The 15,089-nt window shown below is 36.0% G+C and overlaps 1 protein-coding gene across 2 annotated transcripts; it reads right to left on the bottom strand.

The window, feature by feature from the left end:
- Positions 1-4,106: 4,106 nt before the first annotated feature.
- mus81 (mus81 structure-specific endonuclease subunit) lies at positions 4,107-14,710 on the bottom strand. 2 transcript variants are annotated; one of them, XM_071599190.1, is made up of 8 exons: positions 14,396-14,710; positions 14,135-14,270; positions 13,880-14,063; positions 9,280-9,541; positions 8,025-8,264; positions 7,826-7,939; positions 4,621-4,830; positions 4,107-4,241 (listed from the first exon to the last, which is right to left on the bottom strand). In XM_071599190.1, the coding sequence occupies exons 1-8, from the start codon at positions 14,579-14,581 to the stop codon at positions 4,212-4,214; spliced, it is 1,362 nt and encodes a 453-aa protein (XP_071455291.1). In that variant the 5' UTR covers positions 14,582-14,710; the 3' UTR covers positions 4,107-4,211. The 2 variants fall into 2 exon arrangements, with proteins under 2 accessions (XP_071455291.1, XP_071455290.1); XM_071599189.1 differs by lacking the exon at positions 4,107-4,241 and having other exon boundaries at positions 4,492-4,830.
- Between the last annotated feature and the right edge of the window lie 379 nt (positions 14,711-15,089).

The following is a 15,089-nucleotide window of genomic DNA, read 5'->3' as shown; positions in this document are numbered from 1 at the left end:
AAGCCCTACACCATGTGAAATTCACACCAGGGTAGGGGAGCATTTATTCCACATACCTAATACAAGTAATAGGATACATCATCAACAAATTCTTCAGATCATGGGACTAATTCCCAGTGAAACTGCATTATTATTTTTCACCTCTCAAGTAATACTATCATGAATATTCAATTGAGACAGGCATTTATGTCATACATATTGTCTATCTGTATCATATATACATACACGTATGTGTGTATGTATGTATTTAAATACGAGGGTGGTCTGAAAAGTTTCCTACCTCAAAAATTCCAGAAAAAATGTCATGTATCTTTGCTAGGTCCACCACCCATTTATATATATGTGTATAATATCTATATATATTTATTTATACATAGGAATGAATGAATGTTTGTAGAATTATTTAATTAACATTGCCAACACTCTGATAAATTTCCATGAAGTGAAGCAGGAAATCATAAAGTATATATACACAAGTTTTTACAGTCAATACCTAATCAAAGTTGGAATCGAATTCTACAATGAGTAATTATATGCTTTTCAATGCAGCCACATGTATTAAAATGTTATGAATGCGATAGACTATAATTTTATGAGGAGGGTGCACAGGAATAGGAAAAAAGGGTGGGGATGGAACAATCAATCACGGACACCAATTGCAATCACTCTCCCATTCAGGTTTGTACAGCACTGTGACCCTGGTGAATCATAATTACACATTCATTCAGGATTCGTTTGGAAGAACATCTCCATCAGCCATACTTCAATGAATAAAAAGAAGGAAATAGGATTATAATTTTTAAAAATTCTCACACACTCTCTCACCATGGACAGATCCAAACTTCCTCCGAGGGGGGTTTATGCATGAGTGAAAATTTAAGAAAATTTTGCACTATAAGTATCAGCTTATGCACTTATGTTACAATGAATAGATAATGAATTATTCATGATTCCTGCTTAAACTGCTGTGCCTCTATCCTGCATCTGTGAAATACGTTATTATTATTATTAGTTATCTTATTATTATTAGTATATTAGTATTACTATCATTAGTATTATCATTATATTAGTATTACTATAATTAGTATTATTATTATTAATATACAATCCAAAGTATACATAGGATTTAGATCTCAACTCCTCCATTCATATGTGTATTACATCAGTAAATGTTTGTTCTCCATAAACTGTAATGCATTATTGATGGTTTCTGGTGTAACTTTATGGAACCGATTCATTATAAATAAATAAAAGGACTAACTTTGTAGTTCCACACGAACGATTTATTCACACGACCCGGGTTTCGAAGTAAAACTTCATCATCAGGTGAGCTCTCTAGCATTTCCAGGTTTGGGAGGGGTAAAGTCAGGTCAGGTCAGGCCTGACTTTACCCCTCCCAAACCTTCCTGATTTTCTCCACCCCAACCCCGCCCTGGCTGTATATATAAGAAGGGCTGCAAATGTAGAGAGCTCACCTGATGATGAAGTTTTACTTCGAAACCGGGGTCATGTGAATAAATCGTTCGTGTGGAATTACAAAGTTAGTCCTTTCATTTATTTGTAATGCATAACTTCTCTTGAAGATGTTATAAATACAATCGCTTACCTATTTTTCCTGTTAATAAAGAAAATATAGTAATATTTTTCCACTGGATAGGTTTAATAATACATCCCAGTTTCAATGTATTACATCATCTTAAGGTAACAAAATGAACACAAGTGACATCTACAGTAATATACATTTTTGCATCCCTGGAAGGCCCGGGGGGTGTGTGGATGTGGAAGGAGGGGAGGGACAGAGGAGAGGAAGGTTAGCCAACTAACCAACAGGATGCCAAAATTAAGTTTGAAACATGTTGAAGAAAGGGTACACAAAGTCTCCAGAGGTCCACAGGGGTGAATCACCAATCACAGGCTGCGCAAACTAGGATGTATGTACGAAAGTGGTATAGTAAGTCCTTAGAAAAAAGTATACGGTGGATGTTGTAATAATTGGAACTTTAATTCCATTATTTTGGCCATAGAAACTGCGCTAGTGTGCATCCATGCATTGTCTTGATGAAAAAGAATCTTTTTCTTTTACAGAACAGGACGCTTTTCCTTGATTTCTTTGCTCAGCCCTTCCAATAATGATGCATAATACTCTCCTGTTATCGTTGCTCCCTTTTTCTAGTAATCAATACAGATGATTCCGCGAGCATTCCAAAAGACCGTGGTCATAACCTTACCGGCCGACTTGACCATCTTTGCCTTCTTTGGAGCCCATTCGCCTTCAAAAATCCACTGTTTTGACTGTTGCTTTGTCTCTGGAGGGCAGTGGTGTATCCATGTTTCATCAACAGTTATATATCGACACAGAACTTCATCAGGATTGCGACGGAAAAGCGCCAAAACAACCTCAGAGTCGACCACACGATTGCGTTTATTCTCCACTGTAAGTAAACGTGGCACCCATCTGACCAAGATTTTTTTCGCGCCCAATTTTTTGTGCAAAATTGAAGCTGCTTGTACCTTGAGATAGGCCTATGGCTTCTACTATTTTGCGTACTTTGAGTCGTTGATCACATAAAATCATATTGTGGATTTTGTCAATCATTTCTGGGGGAGACACTTCCACAGGGCATCTGGATCTGCACTCATCTTTTGTGGATGTTTAAACTCTTCCACCCAATTGCTAACAGTTGCAAACACAGGAGCAGATGTGCCATGAACTTCGTCCCACTCATCTTTGATTTCTTTCGGCGTTAACCCTTTCAAATTCAAGTGTTTAATCACTGCTCGAAACTCATTTTTATCAATTTTTATAGAAAAATCAAAGTTGTTTACTTCCAAAGATGATAACAATGAAACTATATGACGGAAACAGCTGGCTAGATAGGAGTGTTATTTACTGGAAAAAATTTATTTTCAATACTACGAGCGCCATCTCTTGGATTTTCTAAGGACTTATTGTACCACCCTCGTAGTACTATTAAACTCATACCGTGAAAAATTGTTACAATCTTTTTTTGTTCTAATTCCACCACATCACGCCTGAAACTACTCAAATTATTTTTCCTGCATTGTTGCATGCATCCATTAGGTACTTAACATTTCGATATAGGAAATTAGGTGCATGATTATGGCATAGGAATTTAATGGCACTAGTAATCATCATGCTCATTGCAGGAAAAGATGACTAGACATATGACTATTGCCCCACTCTACTCCATTTTTAATAGTCTCTACATCCTTTCTAGCTGCTAGGTAGTAGACGGAAAGGAATGTAAACTTATGTTCTCGCCCTAATGCTACAAGTCCAGCTCCAGGGAGTACTTTTACAAACTCTGATTGCACAATCATATTAAAAGGAGTTATGATGCCCCATGTCAGAACTGTGAGTGCACTAAAGAAACTTACTAGGAGCCAAAAATACACATTTATAACAAGCTATACATCCTCTCACCTAAGAGGCATCAAAAATGTGAGTTTATTCTGACAAGTGAAGCTGTTTCCAACTTTATCACTAACTGGATGAACTTTTTCAGACAATTTCAATTGGTTGTATTGTCCTCTAATTTGTCAATGCGTAGCAAATGCTGCTACCTATTTAAGTGTCCATTACATTGGATATTGATAATTTAAAACAATACTTTTACAAAGGCATGATGCATTGACTACCATCGCCATAGATAACGTATGGCACTCGGTCAAAGGGCAGAAGTGGCTGCTCAGCGGAAAAGAAATCATTCAAGTGATTCGCTTATGATAGTCAATGTAATTAACATGGATTGGAACAATGAAAACAACAATAATTTCAGCAGCAATATGATATCATTATTGATGTGACTGTTTTAAATTTGGTTCATTTCAGAGAGAATTTACTTTTCCAAATCAATTTTTCCAGTGATAGATGAGAATAATTGTGGCATGACAAAACTTGATGATGCAATCCATGACTCTGAATGAACATAATGTACGCAGCAAAACTTTTCTCACCAAAACCAAAGACTTCAGTGTGAGGTGGAACCTCCCCTTGGAATTGAGCTTTGAAGTAGACCCATATCCATCCATCCTTCACAATATCCAGTATTAGATATAATATAGTACTGAGTCTTAGTCGGACTCTTAATGGCTGAGAACAGCCAAAAACTGAAAGCAAAAAGACTCCAAGGAGTTCTTTGAAACTCTGATGTGCACAATCATTTCAACAGGAGTTATGATGCTCGGCATCAAAACTGTGAGCGCAGAAAAGAAACCTTCTGGAAGAAAAATTATAATAAGTTATTGCAAAAATTTTACCCAAATTTTTTTATTAAATATATTCAAGTTCATGAAAAATATAACTATAATTAGAACTACTTATAAAAATGCACTTTTCCACATAAAATCAGCATACTTCCATGCTATATAAATTTTTTTTCATTATCAATATGGTAAAACATTAATTAAAATCACATTTTTCATCAATCACATAATATAAAATTATCTACATTTTTAAGTAAACCCATGATTAAATATTTCAAATATACATTCCATGTAGGCATACATATAAGTTCATTATAAATATTCGTAGTTTTCCCTGCATTTTGTTCAACAAATCATTCATGATAACACTTCATTGGTATATAAGTCACTGACCACCTTGCTGAGAGTAGGTCCTATCAGTCTCTTGTTTGGCCCAAATGGAATGTTGGCTAACAGCAACTCCCTCTGTTTAGGATCATCATCATACGCCTTACATAAGTCACAAGGGGTGGGGTACCTTTCAATGATTGCCTGAGCTTTCTCCACAGATAATCCTCTGATCTGAAGCAAATGACGGATAAACATTTGGCTAACAGTCAGATCCTGCAAGAAAGTTAAAACCAATATTTGTGATAACAATAGACAAGTTGAATTGCCATCGTTAAAATAACCATTTAATCAACCCCAAATGGACATTTTCCATTGTTGATACCAGTGCAGCAACTAAATTGAACTCGAAACCAATGGATACAGCACGATTTATGAATCACAAAATGCATCTCCAGGAAAAGTCTTAGCGTTTTGGTACAGAATTAATTCATACTCATTGATTTTGCTTGACTGCAGCTGCTATTCAAACATTGCATTGGAATCTATTCAAGGATATTTACTGGAAGAGGAAATAATGCATCTAAAGTTAACTATGGGATAATTATTGAAAAGGTGAAAATGTAATCCTACAATTATTAGGGCAGGTAATTAACCTGTGATTCCTAATACAAGGTTATACATGTTTTTTTTAAGGTCAGAAATCAACAGTTACAAGAATTTTTAGATTTGCTGATTCATTTGAAATTATGCTTTCATTTAGCCTGATTATTCATAACTAAAAGTAATAATTGACAGGTCCCATTCCAAATTGGGTAAAGACCACATCATGTGAGGACCAAAGAGCAATAAGTTTGATTTCCCATGCAGCTTAAGTGGTTCTCAAAATAATCAACAAAAATATGGAGAATAGGGCAAATGATTACTAGGGAGATGATCTGTTTGGGTTCAGGAAGGGGAGAGGCATGTTTGATACCGTTGCAGTAATGAAATCACTAATAGAGAGGAATATATAATGGTTAAGAATGTATTTTTTTGCTAATTGGTAAAAACTAATGAATATATTGCAGAAATAGGACTAGATTGGAGGGATAGGATGTTCATGCACAACCAGTACATGTCTCAGACTGCTTAGGTGCGAGTGGGGGATGTGGAGTCAAGATGGGCAGTGTCAGGAAGCAGAGTAAGGCAGTGTTGTCCATTGTACTGGTGCTGTTCAACATATATGCGGAGGAAATGATTAAAGAAGTATGGGAAGAACTGGTGGTAAGAATTAAAGTGGACGGAGAATTAGTAAAATCAGTTAGGTTTGCGGATAACCAAGCTTTGGATTGTCAGCCAGCCAAGGGGTTGCAAGCATTGCTGAATGAAATGGAAATTTGGTGCTATAAATATGGGATAAGAATTATTATAAATAAAACAACAGTTATGCAGGTTTCCAGAAAGAGAATGGCTAAGTTAAAAGTTAAAATAGGAGGACAAAAACTAGAGCAGGTAGAACAGTTTATGTATCTCAGAAGTGTTTTGGACCAAAATTATCAAAACAATAGGGACATAAGAAGAAGACTTGCATTAGGCAGAGAAGCTTTTGCCAAGAGGAGATTTATGACAGGGATGTTGAGCAAGGATGTTGAGAAAAGGGATGTTGAGTAAGGATGTTGAGAAAAGGCTCGTATAAAATTTTGACATGGAGAATAGCCATGCACTACACAGAAACATGGCATTTGAAGCAAGTTCATAGGAATAGAATGGAGGCTTATGACATATGCGTGAGGAGATGGATGGAGTGGACAGAAAATAAAAAAATGAGAAGGCGCCGGGTATTGTGGGCAAGGAGAGATAGATAGAGGTCTTTATTTGGGCGAAATTGAGACCAAATAGTCCCTTCCTCCATGAGGGGGATTGTTGTGAGATATCATAGGGAGACAGTAAAAATTGATGCAAATCATATTCATTGGCAAGAGAATGTTGAAGACTGTGATAGAGGGGAGAAAGCTATGAAAATGAGGAAGGGGCAGGAATAGGATGGAGATGTTGGACATAATGAAGGGAGGAAGGAAGTACATGGAGAAGAAGAGGGGTTTATTCGTTGAGTAGATTGTTGGATTGTGTTTTTTCCAGGAGAGACAAGATATTTATTTGGTAGTTTTGCCCATCCAAAACCTAACTTAACCCATAATAATAATAAAAATTGACTGGTAAGTCATTCACTTGTCTGATTGACAGGTAATTTCATAATACAATAAATGCAGTAAAATTTGTTGAGAGAATGAATGAGACTCAAAACACCAAACAGTTATATGGCGAAGGAGTGATCACATGACATGATAAGCCATGGAATAATTGGGCCAAAAAGACTCTAAATCTGTACAAAATATATTAGCAGGGGAGCAATCCAGTATTAAGTAGCACTTTTAAGTTCAATACTCAATGGTTTCCAACCACATTCAGTAAAAAACACCACTGATTCAACCATCTGTGATCTGAATAAGCAAGCAAGACACATTCTGAAAGGGTGCAATATTTCCATTACACAATCCTGCATTTAATTTTGGGGCAAATGTGAAATGAGGAAGTACTTGGTATGGTGGACAAAGGGAGGGGTTTGACGGGAGAAATCCTATTGAGGCAGGAAAAGTGGATGAAGGGGGTGTTGACTGGCAGTGGGATGTTGAAGACTGTGATAGAGGGGAGAATGTTGGGCAAAAGAGGAAAGGGAAGGAACAGGATAGGGATGTTGGACGGGATGAAGGGAGGAAGAAAGTACTCAGAGATGAAGAGGGACCTGATATACCTGTAGAGTAGGATGATGGATGTTGTGTTCTGTTAGGAGTAGTAAAATGTTTGTTTGGTAGTTGTGTCCATCCAAAAACCTACCTTAACCGGTAGATTACCTTGACCTTGATTAAAATGACATCTTCAGGCAACATTTTGAAGTGAAAAATACAATAATATATACGTATTGGAAAAAAGAAACAGTTGGATAGGGAAAGCTGACCAGGTAGTCCAGGGTGGAGAGCCCAGGTAAGAAAACCCTGCTGGCTAAGGTCAGACCCTACGTTGAGCGGACCCGAATTGGTCGCAGAAGGGTTTGTGGAAGGAGGTGGGGGACAATTGCAATACTTTGGTCAAGGTACACAGGACTTAGATGAATTTAATGCATATCAGAGATGACAATTTGTTTCATTATTGTTTTACCATATTTAAACTTTGGCATGGAATTTCTTATTCCCTTTCACATGTGTGTGTGTGTGGTATGTGTAATTAATACCTTGCATTTTACTGAAGACTTGTTAAATTCCAACAATGATATCAGTTCTGCCATATCATCTGCAACTGAGAACTGGGGAAGATCATCCTTTCTCACTCGCTTCAATTTCTTTCCCTGGAAACAAAAAAATCAAAATTGATCAAATTTGATCAAAAATGTATTGGCCACATTTTTTTTCCGAACAAACATTGACCAAAACCTGGAAGAGTGTTGCCAAAGAATTGGTCATCAGAACCAAGTATTCAGCAGTCTCTTTTAATCCCTTCGTGTCTCTCACTAAAAATCTATCCACAACTTCTGTGTTTGCAGAAGCCTGCTGTAGAGTTGAAACTGGTAGATGAAGGCCACGAGAGCTTTCCTTATCTGTCACTCCTAATTTCTCCGAGAGTCCTTCGATCAAGTAGATCACCTGCCACATTCCACTTTTTTTTAGCCGAAACTGTCAATGAAAAACGTACCATATTAGAGGATACATTTTTATAAATAAGCACACACAGATACAATATATGCATAACATTAAATGTTCGAGGATAAAGTTATTTAATATAAGTGTCGAATCATACACTTAACAATTTTTCAATGTGAATGAAAAAAATTACAAACCCAACAGCTTTCTTGTGCACAGATAATTAACGCTAAAAATTATTTTGACATTTCAATACAATTTGAGATAATGCTGTTTCGTTATATTTTATACCAGCCAGATTTGATTGTTTACGAAAAGTATTTGCTCTGATCCGCATGTAAGAATGTACTCAAGTGCCTTATACAAGGGTTTAACTTATACAAGATGAGATTGATATATCCTAGCCCTAAAACACTAGAAATTAATACAATACCATTGAACTGTGTGGTTTCCAAATAAAGTTTTTATGGTAAACACTCATAGTTCCATTTACTACCATTGGTTATTAGCCTCAACTATACAACAAGCAGCACATATATTTCAAAACTTTTGTCAACATTGAGGCAAAATAAAATGAATGGTGATTTCAATATTGAGATATAGACTAACATTTTCAATTTGGAATCAATAATCTAAAAAAAAATGAAGCTTAAACTTCATATAAAGAACATGAGACTGAGACGAACTCAGTGAAACTCAATCGAAAAAAGGCAATATCGCTTTCGAAATGACAATGAAAAAATGACTACAGAAGACAGTACCACCCTGTTAGTGAATACTGACATAAGCTGAAATTATAGGAAGTAGTACATTTCATCAATGCCAATGCTAAGATGTCTTCGATTTATTTCAGGCTCTAAATTCAACTCATCTAAATAAAAATAATATTAGGACGAAATGCACAATAATAAATATTATATCTTCATTCAAAACTATATCAATGGGCAAAGAAAATGACAGTACTATAATTAATATAATTCATATTAAAGAATAGATAAGGAATAGACAAATACATGCGTAACGGATAACATAAGGCACAGTATTTCACCTTTTGTTCATGAAACCTTCCATCTCGAATACTACTGCCCAGGTCATCCACCCTCTTTCTTTCAACAATATATGGTAGCATAAGTATTTCATCATCCATTTTAACAGCTGCTGTGTTCCCCAAGGCCAAATGATCAGGTATACACCCCCACGCAAAATCTCCAACGCTGAGCTTACGAACTTCAAAAGACACACCTGCAGCTGACAGTTGATTAAGTAAAACATCCTTAGATGCCTTGGATGAATTACTTCTACCCTTGAACCTGAAAGTATATATGTGTAATAATAACTGTTTAAGCATCATGCAGAATTCAAGAGGCTGTAGTGATCCCGTGAGTACAGGACAGGGTCATCGACCACAGGGCCCAAGTTTGATTCCAGGTGATGCCCTTGGGCACCCTTGGCTTCACCCAAGCTGCAAACTTTTGGGTGGGTGACAGAACTTCCTGAGAAACCACAGGTGACACAGAGTGGCGCACAAAGGAACTGGCCCCCCCTACCCTCCGGTGTGAATGTCAAACACTGTTGGACTTAGTATTGATTGAGTTTCTACCTTCTCACCTATCAAACAACTTCCGGATTACTGTGGTTATCCGATTCCGGGAATTCCGAGAATTCAAATAAAATGCAAATGTTCACAAGTTTAGGGCATTATATTATGTGGGCTGGAAAGGTTAAAGTAAAAACGTGTAATTAAGTACTCATTATTTTGATAATCGAGCAGTACACTAATGAAAAATTAAATTTCTACTATGAAAGCAATTACTTTTTGATTACGTTTAACTATTTTGTAATCTGATTTCAAATTACTTTTTGTAACAATTGATGAATAATTCAGGAAGAAAATCATATTAACTTTACAGAAAAGGAACTCTATTATTTTCTAGGATGGGCAATTGAATTTTACTCAAATGCAATTTATTTCAACATTTTTAATGATAAATATGTATTATATTGGGTAGAAAAGGTATTTTTTCCGCTCAAATGAATCTTGATACGTGTACACTTTGCGTTGGGGTTTGCTGAGTGACGCTACCCTTTGTAATGAGCAATTGTTCCCGTCCCCCTCCCCACTCCTTTCCGATAAACTGGCCTGGAAATGGTCAAACCAACCCTTCAACACACCTGATCACGCCTCCACCCCTCTCAGGCCCTTCTTGCTTTCCCACCTCCACTCTCTCCTGAGCGTATATATTCTCGCATGATTTGTTTTTGTAAATTTGTACCTGATAATGCCGCAAGTCGGTGAAACATGTTGTACCTTATAATAAAAATCTGTGAAAAAGTACCAAGACTTTTTAGTATGTATATTGAATACTTCCACAGAGCGAAGCCTGAAACAGTAGAATATATTCACGAATTAGTTGAGGCCAAAGGCATATCAAAAGATATGCTCTGGGCGCAGAATGAACACAACTGTGTGTTCGATTCGGAGGCTGGTTTGGCACTTCTCCTTTACAATCCTGATGAGTTTCTGCATCAATACATAACTGTGGGCCAAATATGTATACAGTACTACACTCCAGAGACAAAGGAACAGTCAAAACAGCAGATTTCAACAAGAGATCTGGCTCCGAAGAAGGCAATGATGGTGAAATCGGCCAACAAGGTGATGGCCACAGTTTTTTGGTATGCATGGGGAATTATTGATGTCGATTACAAGTGAAAATGACAAATGATAACTGGAGAGTATCACTCATCATTAATGTACCAATTGAGCGAAGAAATCATGAACAAACGCCCTCATTTGGCAAAGGAAAAAATTCTCTTCCATCAAGACTGAATGGGTGCATACCTGCACAGTTCCAATGTGAAAATTATAGAATAAAAATTGAAATTATTACAACAACCACTATATTTACCAGATTTGGCCAAGTGACTTTTTTCATTTTCAAACTTAGAAAAATGGCTTGGTGGAAAATTATTCAAATTGAACAAGGAGGTCATCACCAACAAGGATGCCTATTCTGAGGATCTTACGAAATCCTACTTTTTGGATGGCTAAGAAAAGTTGGAGAAATGCAGGGGAAAATTTATTGAGCCATAAGGAGATTATGTCGAAAAATAAAGGAAACTTTTACCACACATACATTACACATTAAATTAAATATAACGCTAAATAAATGTTTTGCACAATAATTTATGCAAATGAAAACTGAATTACCACTAAATTACTCAGATAGCATGGCTTGATTTTCTAAGAGAAGGCTAAGATGCATAAGAGGAAATGATAATGTTCTCGGTATATTTCTACATAGGTATGAAAGTTGTCATTCAAATATTTGAGTTTGTGGTTTGTAATTCTGCAGTGGTAAAATAGCAAGATTGAATGCTTAAATGATTAGTTTGGGGGAAAATTGGGAAGAGTTTTGAATGAATGTACCACTGAGGAGAATGAATAGTAGTAGCGGAAATTTTCAAATATTGTGGAGTGGATGAGCAATCACTAAGAGCTATAAAAGTGATCGATAAGAATATTAAAGCAAGTGTGAATAAGAGTGAATTAGGTGCATAGTGATGTTATTATTTTGAAATAAAACATGTGTAAAATCTAAGAAATATGTAGATACTCATATGCTGTTAGTTATCCTCATGATACTCATATTAAATTTAATGATTCTTTGTCAAACTTATTAATACATACACCACTTTTGATTATTCTCCATAGCAAAGTGAGAACATTGATAAATTTACACCCAGTGGCTAGCAACTCAAGAATGAAAAATATCCTTCCTTTGCATCAATTTATCACAGTAAATCCCTGTGCTGTTTTGTAGCACCTCCAATGTTTCAGAGATCAGCTAAAGCTATCAACACACCAATTTTCTTTCATCCATCAGGCAGAGCTACTGCATTAATGCAGTAGCCCTGCCCGATACACGAGAGTTGGCAAGAAAGGGAAGGAGTGCGACCAGGCAGACATGGACTTTGGAGAATTGGTAGTCATGGGCTTTAGTCAAGGTTTACTAGACAGCTATCCTGCAATACAGTTTTCATTTAATTTCAATAATTTTTTTACAAATGTGAAACAAATAGATTTTCTTTTTACAAATGTAATTAGAGCTACCAGAAGTGTTCCTCCCAATAGCATGAAAAAACACCCTTTACCTGAAAAGAAAACTGTACTAAAAGGGAAGAGGGGCATGTTGACAAAAAGACCAATATCCTCGCAGTCGAATGGAGGGGCAGCAGTATCTCACACTACCGGATTGGAGCCAGAGGAAAGATTGGAGCCTTATAATCCCATTGAATTTTGGCTTTTTGATGTCATCATAAGTGATGCTATGCAGATTGCACACAGTCATGGTGAAACCATGGATTTTTTCTGGTGAATAACAGTCAAGGAATTTCAAGAAAAGTATGGAAATTCACCATATCTAAGTGGATTTCAGGCTATAGTCCCCGATTTAATCAGATTGTGTCACGGAGGGTATTTTTTACCCATCACTGGGCAGAGCCACTGTTGTTGTGGGCTATGCAAACACAAGAATACAAAAACCTATACATATACGTTCCTTTTCATGATCAGTTCTTTGGAGAATTTCAGAGTAATCTCAATTAATATTAATCAGGCAGAACTTCGTGGGTATTTATCAAGCATACCTGTAATTATATTTCTAAAACTGTAAATCATTTCAAGGTTTATCAATCTCCATTCATTTATTGATATGCTTGTATTCTCAAATGTGTAATTTGCAGACAAATGAAATAATCAAATGCTATCACATCTGTATCCCTGTTTTTCATGTCCTGCTGTTGGAAAAAAACTTAATTATCAAGCATATTACTTCAAAGTGTTCCTTCATTTCACCGTATCAGACTAAATGGCATGACTTTGAGGGTTGTGTCCGGGTTGTCATTAATGACCCACCCTGTTATTTAGGCAATGGGGGTTCAGGAATTTTTCCTGTGCTAAAATATGCATAGTCAATTAAACAGCATGAAAAGTTGGTAGGCTGAAGAAAAGCATGGGAATGAGAAATTAATTAAATATTAGCATGAACAGTTAAGACAAGAACTCTTAGTGATGCACATATATGAAGACAAAATAAAGACAATTGTAACCAGTCATTCAGTTTTTGTCAAAACTATCTCACAAAACAGGTCCTTTTCCCAGTTGATTTGATTTTTTTGGTGGTGATTATTACATTTATAATGAAACATCAGTTTAAGTACTGAATTTTTACTTGCAAGAAGTGTTTGTTTTATTTGCAAGATTTTGGTTGCCATATGACTTTGTCTGCAGCAAGGTTACTACTGCAGTGCTTTAGGATGATTGTAATTGCAATCTTTTAATTTGATTAGAAAGCCAGCATTAGTAGACCTTACCAAAATCCTGCCACAAGGTTGAACCACACATCTGTAACATAAGTGGTGGTTTTAATGCCAAGAGTACAAGGCTATCACATCACAGCAGAAAGATAAAGCCGCTGAATGGAAAGGCGAATCCACTTATACAGGAACAACTCTAATATTATGTAAAACTCTTATATTATTAAAATTTGAGTTGATTTAAATCTACAAATTTTATAAACTACATTATATGCATTAACAAAAGATTAGCTAAATAGCGATAAAACGAAACAAATGTAAATACAAACCCATTAGTTTCTCCTGAATCCACGAATAATTGCACATGAAATGATCCTGGTTCGAATATCACAGTTTCTGTATTTATTTCTCCTGGAACCTTTGTCTTACTTCGCTGTATGACTTGCTTAATTTTCTTTTTCGTTGGTATCATTAACCTTTCCTCTAGCACAGCGTTATCTTCTGGTAAAATATCTGAAATAAATATTCCCATTTAACCACCCATAATAACTAGATTTTTGATATACCACGCCATAAATAAATACCGTTATTGTGCGAATGGAAATGTTCGGCAAGTTTCTTATCCAGCATTGAACAAAGCTTTACACCAAAATGTTGCAATATACCACATTCTCGACCCGATTTCAGTAAAAGTGGGTACTTATTCAATGATACCAATGCCTGTAAGTGAAAACATGGGGAAATAATAGCACGGGCTCATTATTAAACGTAAATAACTCCATATCTCAATACAGATGAGGAAATCTATAGGAAATTAAAAAAAATTGTAACCATGTTTACCTCACCTTTGAGTACACATACTTCATATCAGACCCCTTCTCTTTCGCTTCATTTTTCCATTCAGTCAACCACTTACGAAAAAGTGGATTGGGGCTATTTTTAGGCCTCACCGAAATTCTTTTGCAAGAGTTGGAATGCATGATAATGAATAAAGATTGCTTATTATTCAATTCGAACTGTATGATACCCATACGTCAATCGAACTTTAATACATTAGGTACATTATTCGCCCTCTAAATTTTACACATTCAAGTTATAAAACCTTAAGGCCCTTGACCCTCAAACCATAATCACCTACATCCATATATCGGTACACTCAACCAACCATTCAAATAGTAAACAAAACACAACAAACACGCAAGCATTGTGGAAAAATGACTTTCATCTGTTAAAAGCTTCGCAAGAATGGCGCAATTGTCGTAACGTTTTGTAGGTGGCGGATCTTCAATTATTATTTAAAATTATTGTAAATCTCATCTCTTTAAACGGTGATGATTTCGGTGAAAAAATTGAATTTAAATACGTGTCCATATCATCATCGAAATAGTAAATTCCTAAAGGTACACAAATACACCGTGGTATATATATTAATACAGGGATAGTGTTGTGCGAAACATAGTTTAGGTTTGATGGATATTCGTGGTTTTCACTCATTTTATTTATAATTAATACATATAATAAGATAAAACTGAGCCCTAT

The sequence above is a fragment of the Hetaerina americana genome, unplaced genomic scaffold (genome assembly GCF_022747635.1).
Source record: "Hetaerina americana unplaced genomic scaffold, ioHetAmer1.1.p SCAF_11, whole genome shotgun sequence".
In the NCBI taxonomy this organism is placed as follows: Eukaryota; Metazoa; Arthropoda; class Insecta; order Odonata; family Calopterygidae; genus Hetaerina; species Hetaerina americana.
The sequence above is the reverse complement of the archived record's forward strand: the minus strand, read 5'-3'. Positions and strand labels throughout refer to the sequence as shown.